The sequence below is a fragment of the Diplotaxodon limnothrissa genome, linkage group LG19 (genome assembly GCF_057381915.1).
Source record: "Diplotaxodon limnothrissa isolate DT_005_m linkage group LG19, D_limnothrissa_male_GT1.1, whole genome shotgun sequence".
NCBI lineage: Eukaryota > Metazoa > Chordata > Actinopteri > Cichliformes > Cichlidae > Diplotaxodon > Diplotaxodon limnothrissa.
Window position 1 is genome coordinate 29,766,628 of NC_140614.1, and position 14,959 is coordinate 29,781,586.

Below are 14,959 nucleotides of genomic sequence, written 5' to 3' on the forward strand. Positions count from 1 at the left end.
AAATGGCATCAAACCCGATAAGCTAAATCACTTCCAAGCTCTCATTTCAATGCAGATTCATTTTTAGCCCCTCCCCCTTCCCTCTTTCTTGCCCTTTCTGTCCTGCTGATTTCATAACTCAATAAAATTCCATAACTTTAAAAGGCTTCTGCTGCAGATCTATATTTCCAGCTTTACACTCCAGTTTTTATGCTGTTTAAAACTAATGTACTCAGCACGTGCATATTAAGTTCGTTCATTCATTCCACACGCGGCAGTGACTCAGATGTTTTGCACAGGCTTTAAACCTTTTATCCACACATTCTGTATCTTTTTGAAATCTTTGCAGTGCAATTTTTAGGTTTAGTTAAACATGTGTTTCATATTTTAAACAGCCTGTTTCAAGAGCAGATGTTTGTGTGCAAAGATGACAAAGCAATGGTGCACGCATGTCTGGGAATGAAGATGTTATCTGTAGGAAGCGGTGTTTGGGAAACAGCACTTGGAGAAATAAACAGTTTAAAACAGCAGCCTAACGGTCAGTGAGTCTGATATAGGGACGCGTTCGAGTTCAGTTTCTGTAAACAAACTCCTTAAAGAAATGCACATTATGTATTCATGCCTGAGTAATATCACATGTGTGCATTTAAAGCATGGCTTGTACTGATGATTAAAATGTATTTCTTAATCCTCATTAGTTAGTTTTGGGGACACCATGGACCTGAACCATGTGGTCCTCTTGTTGCATGTTATCTGTGTGCATGCGTTGGTTTTCTCACGTTGGCATGTGTGGCAAACAACCACACACTCTCACATCCACAACCACAGTCAACACACAACAACAGTCTGACTCTCTTAGATGGTCTGGTGACATATTAAGGTTGTATCTTGCTTTTTTTGTCCATAGCTGGGCCAGCTCTTGGATTTATGTAAGCATCCTGCTCATGCTTTAAAATTAAGTGTAACTATATAGTGTAGAAACTACGTGATATGCAGAGAGGGTAGATTAAATTGTTCATATCATGTTCGAGTGAAGTAAGTCAATAATACAGCAATGTTAAATCTGGCGACACCGCACATGATTTCATCTCGCGCGCTTTGGATGGTGGTTTGGTGAAGGCATCCATCTCAGTCAAGTTGAGCAGCCGCCTCTACTTTTTTGGGTATACCGATAAAAGGAAATTGGGCGGTTGTTACATTTACAAAAGTCTAACTTGTAATTTGAACAAAATAATGTCTTGTGTGTTTGGTGAACGTAATTAAATTATGTAGGATTTGTATGAAATTCAACAACTTAATTAGTTCTTGTTGAGGTGATCTGATACAATCTAGTAAGAGTGATTAGTTGCTGGACTCATGAAATTCACAAGATCACATGAGATTTCAAACTGCAGGAAAATCACTGGAGTTATAAGAGGCAGACAACTACACACACACGGACACACACCACGTTTATGCTATCGCCATTTGTTGTGGTTTAACCTGTCAAGGACAAAAACATACTGAAAATTCTGCATCAAGCCTTGAAATCATAGCTTTCCTGCTTTTGTTAAGCTGTTGCCTCACAGCAAGAAGGTCCTTGGTTCAAATCCCAATTCTGGCGGATTTGCAGTGGGTTCTCTCTGGGTATTCTGGTTTCCTCCCACAGTTAAACATCATGTAGTTATTAGAGTTGTTAAGTTTGCCGATGACACCACAGTGCTCGGACTTATATCCAACAACGATGAGACAAACTACAGGACAGAGGTGCAACAACTAGAGTCATGGTGCCACGACAATAACTTGGTCTTAAACACCAAAAAGACCAAGGAGATCATTGTAGATTTCCGGAGGAAGGGTCATAACAACCATCTGCCTCTCTTCATTGGCAGTGAGGCGGTGGAGAGGGTGAGCAGTTTTAAATTCTTGGGGGTAACTGTGACCGAGGACCTGTCCTGGGGCAACCATATCACCTTAGTTGCACGGAAGGCCCAACAGCGCCTCTACTACCTGAGGAGACTACGGAGCGCACACATTCCCAGACCTCTGATGTTGAACTTCTATAACTGTGCCATCAGCAGCGTCCTGACGCATGGATTTCTAGTGTGGTTCCCCAGCTGCACCAAGGCCGACCAGCAAGCACTCCAGCGGGTGGTGAAAGAAGCTGGCAGAATTATTGGAACAATTCTGCCAGAGATCAGTAATATCTTCCCCACTCGCTGTCTGAGGAGGGTGCACAGTATCCTGCAGGACCAACATCACCCTGCGCGCCACCTTTTCCACCTGCTGCCCTCAGGGAGAAGGTACAGGTCTATACAGGCCAGAACATCCAGACTGGCCAACAGCCTGTATCCACAGGCTGTGAGGCTCCTGAATTCTGCCCCCCTCCCCTCTCTGCCCCCCTCTCACGGACAATAACCATATCCAACTTCTTAATAGCACTGAACTGGTTTGCATTGGTGCATTATATCTTTATTCTCTCTCCTCCCCCCCCCCCCCCCCCCCTTTCTTAAATAGACAACCATCATATCTCACAGTACAATAATATTGAACGGGTTGCATTGTTGCATTTTGTCATGTTTCTCAGGTCTTTGTCTGAATGTCCTATGAACATTACCTGTCTTGTTCTCATGTTGTTGCTAAGGATTGTCTCATTGCACTGAAGTCACACTGGGTTAAATATTTACACTTGGGTTTTAAGGGGTATTTGTTTGTTTGTTTTTTACGGGTTGTACGGAAGCCCCAAACGCAATTTCATTGTTCTTTGACAATGACAATAAATAAATACTTGACTTGACTTGGTGATTCCAAATTGCCCATGAATGTGAGTGCAAATGGTTGCTTGTCTCTATGTGATAGACTGTCCAGGTTGTACCCTGCCTCTTAACCTATCACTTTGGGGTTATGCCCCAGCCCCCTGCAACCCGGATAAAGATAGGAGGATGGTAGTAGTAAATCCATTCAATTTTTATGTAAACCAGACTCTAGACCTTGTTGAACATTGTGTAATATGAAGAAAGCATGTAGTATTGGAGTAAAAGTTATTGAATAGTGTTGGGATAAAATGACAAAATTGTGAAGGATTAAAATATTCTAAGAGCTCAACTTACTTCATCTAAACATGTTTCAATCATCCACTATTGAATTAAGTAAATCCAACACTTTTTTTAGTGTATAACAACTAAGATGAGATACTTAATGCAGAATTAAGTGATACTGCCGTCAAAATGTCTAATGAAAACAGTCCTCGTGTTGCAAAAAATCACAAAACATAGCAGCTGATAATCAATTTGATTTTCCTTTTTTCTGTGTTAATACTTGCCTACAATTAATAGTTGTAGTCCTACTACTGTCCCATAGGTGGCAGTATTGGTATGCTGAATGAGTGGCTGTGGTAGTGGTCATAGAATAAAGGCAAAGCAAAGGGCCATAAAAGGTGGCAAGTTCAGTCCCGTTTTATGGGGCTGGGAAAGTGAAATAAAATGGAACAAAAGTACATCTGAAAAGCAGCTCCGGCTGCTGTGTGTCACTTAACTGAGACTTTTGGGGACAGAAATAGAAAGTGACAGAAAATGTTGAGCATCGAGCCACATTAGATGCAGTATACCTGGACGCTCTTGAGTGTGCATGTCTTTGTGGCGAGTGGGAAGCTTGTAAGAGTATGTGTGTCTCTGTGTGTGTGTGTGTGTGTGTTCAGAAATGCAGATGACAGTTAAAGATGGCGTCATGCACGACTCTCTGACGTCAGACCTCCATCTGTGCCCTGAATATGAGGACAAGTGGCTCTGCTGATGTGGAACCTTTTTCTTGGTTCATTTGTCATGTGGGCTTTGGAGCAATGACCTGCAGTTCTGAGTGAGTTTCCTGCCACGAATTACCATAAATTCTCGAGCAGAGGCTTACTTTAGCCCAGGTTATTTAAGGCTGAACTGAAGAAGAACTGCGATGCTGTGACTTTAAAAGGGACAGGAAAGGATTGACCGGCAGGTTCAGCGAAAAATCATTCGATTCAAGACCAATGAACATAAAAGTTGTTACAAAAAAACGCAGAGTGGAAAGACATCAGAGAGTTGTAGTATACGGCTGTTGAGGGTGGTGCATGAGCGAAGGAGAGAGCCAGAGTTGGTTGTTCAGGAAATGGGGGGAGGGAGTGGATGGGTGTTTCAGCGGCCGAGTCAGATTTGATTAATGTTGTCGTTGCTTGAGAGAACACACAGCTCCGAACACTCTTGGATACACACTGTGTGTCCATATTACGCACCACAGCGCTGCTGGGTTTTCATGGTGGTGATGAGGTGGATTTAGATTCCTGTCCTTTAGATGAGTAGAACAATTTTCACAGTAGTAGAAAGCTGATGAATTCCAATCCCTCCCACTGACCTGCACGGGGCTCTTTTCTGATTTTTAATGGCCCCGCACGGCAATGGTTGCAAAGACTTTCATGGATTGCAGTCCATTGAATTACACCAGTCCTGTTCTACCTCTGTGTCCGAATTATGCCTCATTAACATATAGATTAGATTTAGAGAAGTCAGTCTGGTTTATAAACCTTCTTTCCCACTTCCATACCATCATTAGTGTGAAGGCGACGGGGTCAGGCAGGGTTGGGGAGGAGGTGGGAAGAGGTATCAAAGGTTGACAAGAAGCAATGAAGGCTGAGGTAATACCCACAGTATGATTTTAAAGGGTGTCACGATGTTATGAATTTCATAACGTTGTAGCAGAAGATCAAGTTCTCCTCTTTTCACACTTTTTTCCGCTCAGATCATCTGCTTTTTTCTTCCTGCCTTTCAGCTCAAAACAGTCCTCTCAAAGGTGTCTCAAAGCGTGTTTAGTGAAAATTCAATTCTGTTCTCCACACATTTACAATCTCTTTTGAGGATGCCTCTTTCATCCTGGAAGAAAAGCAGTGTCCTCTTTCAGTTTACTTATAGATCTTTCCTTTCATCCACATTAAGATTTTTTTCTTTAAAGGTTTTTCTTTATCCAAAATGAGAGTTTAGATATTGAAGGAGATATAAACTGTGTGCACTGTAAACCCCAAACTGCATTAGCTGTTCATCACATTGGTTATTCTAAACCAAAGGTGAGGTTTTTATCTTAACCGTGTATGAAAACTTTAATCTCCATCTGTATTTAACATAAAATGTATCTAAAGATCCTTACTTATTTTTAAACTGTCTTCCAAACCTTTTCTCTTGAGCTTAATTGAGAGAAATGAAAAACACACAGCACTGATATGACGCTTATGTGCTACTGTACGTCCTAAAAACAATAATGACGGTATTTATGGTCGACATCCAAAGGTTCTCTTGGAGGTTCTGTTTGTATAAAAGTTGAAAATGTGTGGAGATTTTAAAAAATGACAAATCTGTTGAGTTAAGCTTTGACTTTAAAAGCACTTCCTGATTTTACAGCTGCAAACCATGAACACTTGTAAAGCTCGACTCAGTATCAGATTACACTGAGCTGAGTATTATTGTTGGAAAGCACTGATCAAGTTTACATCTGCTGAACAGAAAAAGAGACAGCATACATGAATACTTGCACTCTATATGTTTGTTGCTCTATTAATATTTTCTTTACCTTTACCTTTCTTTACCTATATTTAAAGGTTAAAACAGATTGGCCTGCATTGACTGTAGCTCCAGCACAACTTCTAGGCTTGCAGTTAATCGATTAAAATAAATAAATGCATTGACACTGACTAACAAAACATATCTACACAACTCCTACTTTATTATAAATCTGTGTAAATAAATACGAGGCTCTGTGGATATTACAGAGACTGGCAGTGGATTTGATTTGAACATGAGTAATGCTGTTAAGAGTTCATGACGAAAGGAGTGCATTAAAAACTGGTGACCCAGTTTTCCTGAATGGTAACATCATAATTTGGCACTGCTGCTTGTGTGGCTCACAAGAGTGCACTATGCTGTGTGGCTGCTATTTGATTTAGCCATGCTCCTCTCTGTTATGTTTGCAACATTTGCGAGCCGACTGTCTTCAGAGGACAATTAGATGAAGTATTTAATTTTAGCAAAAGCAGATGGCTCCAATTGCTTACTGCAGGATATTCATCTCTAACAGTGTTAGCCACGCTAGCATCGTCACAGGAGGCACTGGTGTCTGTGGCATACATTTGCATTTGCATCTAGCTTCATGTAGTGGTGATACAATTTCTATGGCAGGGGAGGAACTGCTTTATTGGGATAAGTAACTGTGCATGTGTCAAGCTGTGTATTTTAAAACAGTGTATGTCCTTATAATCTATGTGATGCAGGCTTTTCTGGTTTCTCAAACAGAGCTGCTAACACTCTGGATCCCCCACTCACCCACGCCCCCGCTGAATCTAGGTCACATTTCTACCACATAATTCATGATAACAGAAACTCTTAACAATGTATCATCCTTGCAAATTCTTGTTGATCTGACAGGGTTAAACTAAACTATCTGCCGTTCTCTCTTATGCAGTGGAGCCAGCGGACTGTCAGGTTCTTCCCACATCGTGTCGGGCTGGACCTTGATAAATGAAACATCAGCTGAAATCACCGAGATATGCAGTACCATGTAGGCAGCCCTTGAAGCTAATAATGCCCGACACACGGGTACCATAGTTCATAATTAAGTGTCATAAAATATGTTTTATTCTGCACTCAGAGGCTCTTCTGTTAAGAATGTATTAGAAATGACAGCTTATTTTTTTCCCAGCATGTGGGGGATGATGTCTTTTCAACAGACTCTCGGCTGATTTGCTATTCCCTCTCACACTCAGCTATTAAAAAGAGTAAGCCTGTCAGTCACAGAGAGTAACCGGTCGTCATTTAGGTGCATCAGTGGCACCACTGATTTTAAAGGATATCAAACAGGCCAAAATATTACAGTTCCTAGAGGGGAAATTTGGATATTTCAGTTCAAGAAAAAGTACACTACTAAAAAAAAACATAAAGGATTTTTTTTTTATCAGACAACAGCATCAAATCAGTTAAAGTTGTGGGATAGTGATCTGGTCATTAAAACAGGTGGTTTTACAGGTTAGGCCACTGGAAGTTTTGCTTTCCTCATCCTCCTTTCTGACTGTTTTTTCACTAGTTTTAGGTTTGACTAGGGTCAGTGTCACTATTGTTAGCATGAGGTGATACCTGGACCCTATAGAGGTTGCGCAGGTAGTCCAACTCCTCCAGGATGGCACATGTGCCATTGCCAGGAGTTTTCTTGTGCCCCCTGGCACAGTCTCAAGAGCAGGGAGGAGATTCCAGAGACAGGTAGTTACTCTACTAGAGCTGGACAGGGCTGTAGAAGGAACTTAACCCATCAGCACAGCATTGCCCAGCTTCATGTGGCGAGAGTATGCAGGCAGATATAGGAATTGATACCATTGATTGGCCCCCACACTCACCTAATCTAAATCCAATAGAACACCTCTGGGATATAATGTTTCGGTCCATAGGACACAACTTAGATTTTTGTTTTCTGGGGTTTTCCCATTGAGATCTGGTGTGTTTCCAAAGTTTTCCTTTAGTTTTTTGAGCAGTGAACATAAAGTTAAATTCATTGTTTCAATCTTTATTGTTTCTCTGTTTCTTCAAAAAAAGCCATGCTGGAGACTCTGCATGAACAGCACTGCTATCATGCAGTTTAGTCAGTTTATACCTGCTTGACCACATGCTAACCCTAGTTACCAGTTGCCATTAGCACAGCACAAAGCAAGGCAGGAGTTAAATCACTGTACGATTTAAAATGTGGCCGTGTTGATGGGACAAAAGAGCAGGTTAAGGTTAAGCGATAGACTAAGACATCCTGAGGGAATTATGAGTATCTGTCGAGGCGTTTGAGACTTATTTTTCATTTCATTTGTAAACCAGCTTGTCACGCAAGAAGGACAAGGAAAGAGATTGTAAAAGTCATGACTCACATATGCATTCTCTGGCGACCATGAATGTCTGAACCACATTTTATGCGTGTCATCTCTGAGGCATATTTACAGCAGTGCACCAAAAGATCGCTTTGAAATGAAAACCTGCAGTATTTTGCTGTCACTTCCACTGTGGGATGATGAGTTAACACAACAGCTAAAGAGCCAAGTGAAGGTTCTCACAACCACGGAAGTAAATGAGAAACACTCGTTTAATGTGGAGGGTTTTATGCTCGCTCTTTCCTTTTGGCTCATCTTGTCCTTGGCACAAGCTCATAGTGGCTGACCTTTGCTACCTGCTGCTACATTTACATTTTAGATTTAACACTTCTCCTCTTTCCATGTGAAAAAGTAGCTAGTCAACCTTTGTATATAGTTTTTTTTTTTAAAAGGATAGGTTAAAATTGTACTTGATGTAATGTTTAACTATTATAGCTGGAACAACCCTCAAAGCTGCAGCCCAAAAACACAATCACTAAGATGTGTGTATGGTCTTTAGCTGGCCAAAAAATCTGGGAAACCTGATCCTACATGTGTCCATAGGCTTTGTTTAAACTCTGTGTTTATATAAATCAATGGGAGCCCAGGTTGAAATAATTTGTGGTGTAAAGCACAAAGCAGCCCAATAACCAGGACAGACACACAGATGGTGGCTGGATCATGCAGAGGATTGACCTTGTTTCCTCTTCAGCTCTGGATTTGATTGTGTATAATCCTGGCCCACTGACAGACTGACTGATCATCTGTTGATAATAAAAAAAATGTCAGCAGTTTCTTTTTTCTTTCTGAAACAAAAATAAGTTTTAAAAAATGAACAGCACGCTAAATGTTGAATGTGACCTTCAAGTGCCTCATGGGAACAAAAGGAGTAAAAACAGAGCCAGTTGAGAAAGCAATGGAGAACTACAGGCATGATGCCAAGCTGCCAAGTTAAAAGTGCTTTTAAACAAATGACGCTAACCCCTGTTAAATGTATCATGCAAATAAAGTTGAGCATGTGCTTTAAAACTACCATGCATTCCCCTAATTTTCCACTGAACTAACCATGTGCCCAACAGTATAGTATTATTATGGAATAAAAAGAAAGTAAGGATAATTAAAGAAAGGATTAAAGAAAAAGCAGTAGCAATTAGAGTAAATCTGTGGTTTATGCTTTTGTTTCTTGGCCACTAGGGGGCAATAAAATCAGCAGACCACAACACAAAGGTATCATCGCTTTTTTAAGCTGTTATGGCTAACAGTTAGAAGTTAGAACAGTTAGCAGTAGAAAACATATAGCCACTATATCTTTTTATGAAGTGTAGCCACTTAAAAAAAAAAAAAACATTAACTAAAAATATTTATCTGATAAATCCCCCTGTTTGTCAGGTTTTGTTGTTTGCATGTCTAACTGACTGCACAGATTGTGTGTTTTAGAGGCCGTGCACACGCAGTATTTGTTAATAGAAGTGGAATAGCCTCACAGTAAGTGCAGCACTGTCCCGCTTGTCTTACAAGTGGTTCACTGATGGGCAGTGAGGGTGGGAGCAATGGACTGAAAAGGGATGGAGCAGCAGCACCAGCACACTTCACCACCTGCCACCCTCTGAGTTGTAGGTGGGGTCAAGAGCCCCATGGGGCAGGATTTTGGAGGGAATATACTCTCCTCTGGCACAAGCATATGCACAGAGAGACAGATACACATAAAACCAGACCCTCTAATCTAGATCCCACATCAGACCCTGCAGTGAGATGCTACAATGGGATTTACCATAATCTGAGCCCCTTCAGACAAAACACCACTGTGACCTGCAGTCTTTCAGAACAAAGCACAAAGGGTGCATGTTTTGCTTGTTCTTCTAGCAGAGAACTGCAAGGAATTCCTTGTTTTATCTCAATCAAAACACTGGATGTTGTACTACTCAGGACTAAAAATACACAGACTGTATATTAATGCAGGACAGCTGGGTGCACAGTTATATTCTGTGGTTGTTGATAAGAATATTAACTGAAGACAGTGCAAAGGTAAGACTTTTTACATTGTAGCATTCTTGCGAATAAAGAGCGAAAATGCAGCACGGGTCTACAAAGAGCACCTTGTTTCCTTGCATAATCCTGTCTGCTGGTGAGCTTAGTCGATCTGCTGTGGGCTCGATGTTATTGTGTAATAAGTGAAGCCAAGTGCAATGTTTTCCCCGAGGTTGAAGCCGTGGAGGGCCTCGAACCATAAACTGATCACTGCATGCCTTTCATCCTCCTTTCCTCCCATGCTTCTTAATTCAGATAAAACTGAGGTTATTGTACTCGGCCCTGAAAATCTTAGAAATATGGTATCTAACCAGATTCTTACTCTGGATGGCATTACCTTGGCCTCCAGTAACGCTGTGAGGAACCTTGGAGTCATTTTTGACCAGGACATGTCCTTCAATGCACATATTTAACAAATATGTAAGACTGCTTTCCTCCATTTGTGCAACATCTCTAAAATTAGAAATATCCTGTCTCAGAGTGACGCTGAAAAACTAGTTCATGCAGTTATTACTTCCAGGCTGGACTACTGTAATTCATTATTATCAGGATGTCCTAAAAACTCGCTGAAAAGCCTTCAGCTAATCCAAAATGCTGCAGCAAGAGTCCTGACAGGGACTAGAAAGAGAGAGCAGATTTCTCCTGTTTTGGCTTCCCTTCATTGGCTTCCTGTTAAATCCAGAATTGAATTCAAAATCCTGCTCCTCACATACAAGGTCTTAAATAATCAGGCCCCATCTTATCTTAATGACCTTGTAGTACCATATCACCCTATTAGAGCACTTCGCTCTCACTCTGCAGGCCTACTTGTTGTTCCTAGAGTATTTAAAAGTAGAATGGGAGGCAGAGCCTTCAGTTTTCAGGCCCCTCTTCTGTGGAACCAGCTTCCAGTTTGGATTCGGGAGACAGATACTATCGCTACTTTCAAGATTAGGCTTAAAACTTTCCTTTTTGCTAAAGCATATAGTTAGGGCTGGACCAGGTGACCCTGAATCCTCCCTTAGTTATGCTGCAATAGACATAGGCTGCCGGGGATTCCCATGATGCATTGAGTTTTTCCTTTCCAGTCACCTTTCTCACTCACTATGTATTAACAGACCTCTCTGCATTGAATCAGATCTGTTATTAACCTCTGTCTCTCTTCCACAGCATGTCTTTCATCCTGTCTTCCTTCTCTCACCCCAACCGGTCGCAGCAGATGGCCCCGCCCCTCCCTGAGCCTGGTTCTGCTGGAGGTTTCTTCCTGTTAAAAGGGAGTTTTTCCTTCCCACTGTCGCCAAAGTGCTTGCTCATAGGGGGTCATATGATTGTTGGGTTTTTCTCTGTATCTATGAAGCGCCTTGAGGCGACTTTTGTTGTGATTTGGCGCTATATAAATAAAATTGAATTGAATTGAACTTTTAAAAGGTCAAATCTAGCAGGGTCACCTTTAAACCAGAGATATCGTGACAGGTACCTGCACCAACAGAGCATCGTGTTGACTGATAGTATCACGTGTTCTGGACTGCTATGAAAAACATCATGTATCCTTTCATGGGCTCGTCCCTCTGCTCTCTTTAGAGCTTCCCTGCCTTTGTGTGACTTTTGTCGGCTTTGCCTTGTGATCTCGGGGGGAAAAAATGGGGGAAGTGTTTCCAACATGAATATAGGCCACAGACACTGTGTTCTTAGGCTTTATTAGTTTTCCCTTCAAGCCTGAATTATAAATAATGCAGTGAGACCCCTCCTCTCCTGCACATACAAAACCCTCTCTCTGTGTCCCTTTTTTTTCTATAGGGTGCCCCCACCCTCACAAAACTCCCACCCTGCTCACTTTTTAATTTGCTCCTTCTTTCTACACCCAGCACCCTCCTCGAGCACCACTCAATTTCTTTTTCCTCCTCCCCCCTCTACCCTCCATTTATTTCTCTCTTTCCTCAATCCCCTATAGTCTCCCTTTCATTCTCTCCCCCTCTCGTCCTTGTTTTAAGGAACCCTCGGTCTCTGCGCAGTCTGCAGCAGGGCAGATAAGACGGACAGAGGACAGAATGATAATCGTGTTTAGTCACAGCTGAGATCCCCTTGGCAAGGTTCAGCTCAAACGCTTGGAGGAGGTGACGTCGGTTTTGTTGTGGTGTGTCCCCATGTGACTCCGTACTCACACCTACAGTATATGTGACGTTGCTGTGCATGTGAGAGCAGGAGGATAACATACCAGCTACTCCTTGCTGACTTCTCTTTCAGCTCTTTTTTTCTCCTGCCTCCTGTCTAATCTCTGTTTTCTTCTCCCCAATGCCCTTGTCTCATTCCTCTCCCACTTTGCCCTTGCTTCTCCATATTTCCCCATCTGCTTTCTTTCTTTCTTCCTCTATTTCCTCTCCTGCCATTCCTCCTTTCTCTTGAAGTCTCCTTCCTCTACCATGTCCTCTCTTCTCCCCTTTCCTCCTCTCCTCCGCTCCGCTCCCACTAAAGCTGGAGGAGGAGGAGGCTGTAGCTGACAGGCCCAGCCCCCTGCGCTCTGACTCGTCCACGCTGTGTGTGACGGGAAGGCTGGGCTGTCCCGAGCATTATCTTAACACTCACACAGCTCCTGACACACAAACATACACACATATACACAGCGACAGCCTGTGCCAGAGCTCGCCTGCGCTGTCAGCTCAAGCCCTCTTAAAGCTGTTTTTTTTTTCTCTTCTCTCTCTCTTCTGGAGATCTCTCCTGAACGCTGGAGAAATAAGGACAAGAGGAGCCAGGGGAAGGGAAGGAGAGGACGATCACAGGGGAAAGAAAAAGAAAACACGACCGGCAGCCTCTTAACTTGTGTCCCTGTTCAGTCATTCTTCTGCAGGGAGTGTTTTCTGCTGTAGTTCAGGACTTTTCTTTTCTTTTTTTTGTGAGAGAGGGGGATTGGAAAAAAAGAGGGGCTGGAGTTCACATGACATAATCGGAGTGAATGGGTTGCCATGGTGACTCACCCAGGGAGCCTGACCCGTACAGAGTGAATGGAGGGAGCGCCTTGGACGCCAAGTGAGCGATAAACTAAAGTAGGGGAATCACCAGAGAGAGAGAGAAGGAGCGAAGGAGTGGTGGGATACCAGAGGGAGGACAGAGGTGCCGAGCAGAGGCTGAGAATGGAGGACGGTTTTTCCAGCTACAGCAGTTTATATGACACCTCATCACTGCTACAGTTCTGCAACGGTAAAACTAAACTAACCCTTCATATACTCCCATCCCTCTCTACTATGAACTGCATGCTGCTTTCTGGATTTGACATGTCACCAGCTGACTGGTGTGACTTGACACCCTGCAGAGGTGTTAGATGTTGCAGACATGAGCTGGGTTTCTTTAGTAAAACTATAACATTTTCCATCATTGTTTAGATCTGGATGCTCTTCAATTGATTAATCACTAGACTTACTGTCAAACAGACGGATGTTTAAGTCAAAGCAGGCGCTCCCGGGTTGACATTTACAGGATGAAAGAAAAACTAAAAGCACTGCAGATTTAACAGGAAGTGTTTGAAATCAAGGCTGGGCTGATGTCAACAGCCTCCATCAGGAGAGAGCTAATAAACAAAGAGGAAGGGAGGATGAGAAACAGTCCTTTGCTCACAGCGCTGCCCCGGCTCTGCTCGATGTGATGAAGGGCTTGTTATGAATGTATACACAGTGTACGTATTCTGCAGTTTGCCGAATGAGACAAAACGGTGTGACAGAACAGGACACTCCTTCTCGCCTGCTGCAACGTGATTTCTTTGCTGGCACAGGGAGAAACCGTACTTCAGGCTGATAATGTTATGGGTGGGAGAGGGTGACTCAGGGAAGAGCGAAGAGCAGCATGACACATCAATATTAGGATTCATTTCCAAGATGCGCCCATTCTTCTTGACGACTGAGCCCTCGTGTGAGACGTATGCTCAGTTTATGTATCGACAGCATACTTTAAGTGATGCCTGCATTTATCCCAGTACAACGGGACAGTTTTTTCTTTCTGTACGGCTCAGTTTGTTCATAGTCACTGCTGGTGTGTACCAACTACAGTGACACACACATAAGGGGATTATCCCCAACACAACCTGTGTCTGTGATAGGGAGCAGCAGAGGGAGTTTAAACCACACTGTTTTGTTGTTGTTACTAACATGTGCTTTAAAATGTTGATCACATGGAAAGGGGGAACACTCACTTCACCCTCTTTTATTGTGCTTGTCCGTAGCAGTGACTGTGATGTCGTGGTTAGCGTGAGCTATCACTGCTGAAGGATGGAGTAACATAATTGCCATTGGTGGATAATGAGAAAATCAATAATATTTACTGTGCTGTGTAAGCACCAGCAATCAGTGAGATGAGGGGAATACCACTGGCCAACCGAGCAAATCAGAGGTGTGGAATTGCACTGACGAATGTCCCACGAGGGTTACTGGTCGCTTCAGTATTTTAATGCATAACTGATGAGGTGAAACTACTTAAAAGCTTTCACCCCGTATGGATTTCCTTTATTAAATTTATAGCCAGCCACAGCAGCTTAGATACAGACAAAGAGGGGGGTAAAAAGGGGTAAGAGAAGGGTATCGAGTAGAGAAGAAAAGCATCTTCATCCATAAATGTGTTTTCTTTTTACCCTGTTTACCCTTTGGAAGTCCTTTCATAAGACTTGGAGGAAAACTGGGCACCATTACAGGGTTACAAAAATGATAAAATCAAGCATAACGAAACCAGCTGTTGGATAAAACAAAGCACATAAGTATGTAATACAAAATCCTTTGAATTCACAGAAGCAGAATAATGAAGCCCTAGTGTAAAATAGGAGACTGATTAAAAATGGTGCTTCGTTTTTCCTGGTGTCTACAGTCACAGGGAATAATAAGGAACAAGGATATGTGAAAAAAGACGAGGCATCAGGCCAAATCTAGTTTGTACATGATCGAATGTTTCCTGGTCATTCCTGTGTGATGAGTAAAGTGCTGTCAGTGCCAGTGATAAGAAGAGACATTGGTTTGGTTGGACTGACCTGAAAAACAGGTGTAGCAGCGAGTGTAGAAGAACAGGAGGCCTGCAGTTTCCTCCTAGGAATTGCCTGACCTTTATAGCAGTGGCAGGTACGGC

General features: G+C 42.5%; 1 protein-coding gene across 8 annotated transcripts in view; it reads left to right on the forward strand.

Annotated features, from left to right (window-relative positions):
• Positions 1-14,959, forward strand: part of eml1 (EMAP like 1) — a 54,377-nt gene that overhangs the window by 1,178 nt on the left and 38,240 nt on the right. For 7 of the 8 annotated variants that reach the window (XM_085379190.1, XM_085379191.1, XM_085379192.1 and 4 more), the window contains exon 1: positions 12,462-13,054. The exons of the other annotated variant lie outside the window; for it this stretch is intronic. In XM_085379190.1, coding sequence (XP_085235316.1) covers positions 12,988-13,054 — 67 coding nt within the window. In that variant the 5' untranslated portion in view covers positions 12,462-12,987. Of the gene's footprint in view, positions 1-12,461; positions 13,055-14,959 lie in introns of those variants that run through there. 8 annotated transcript variants of the gene reach the window in all.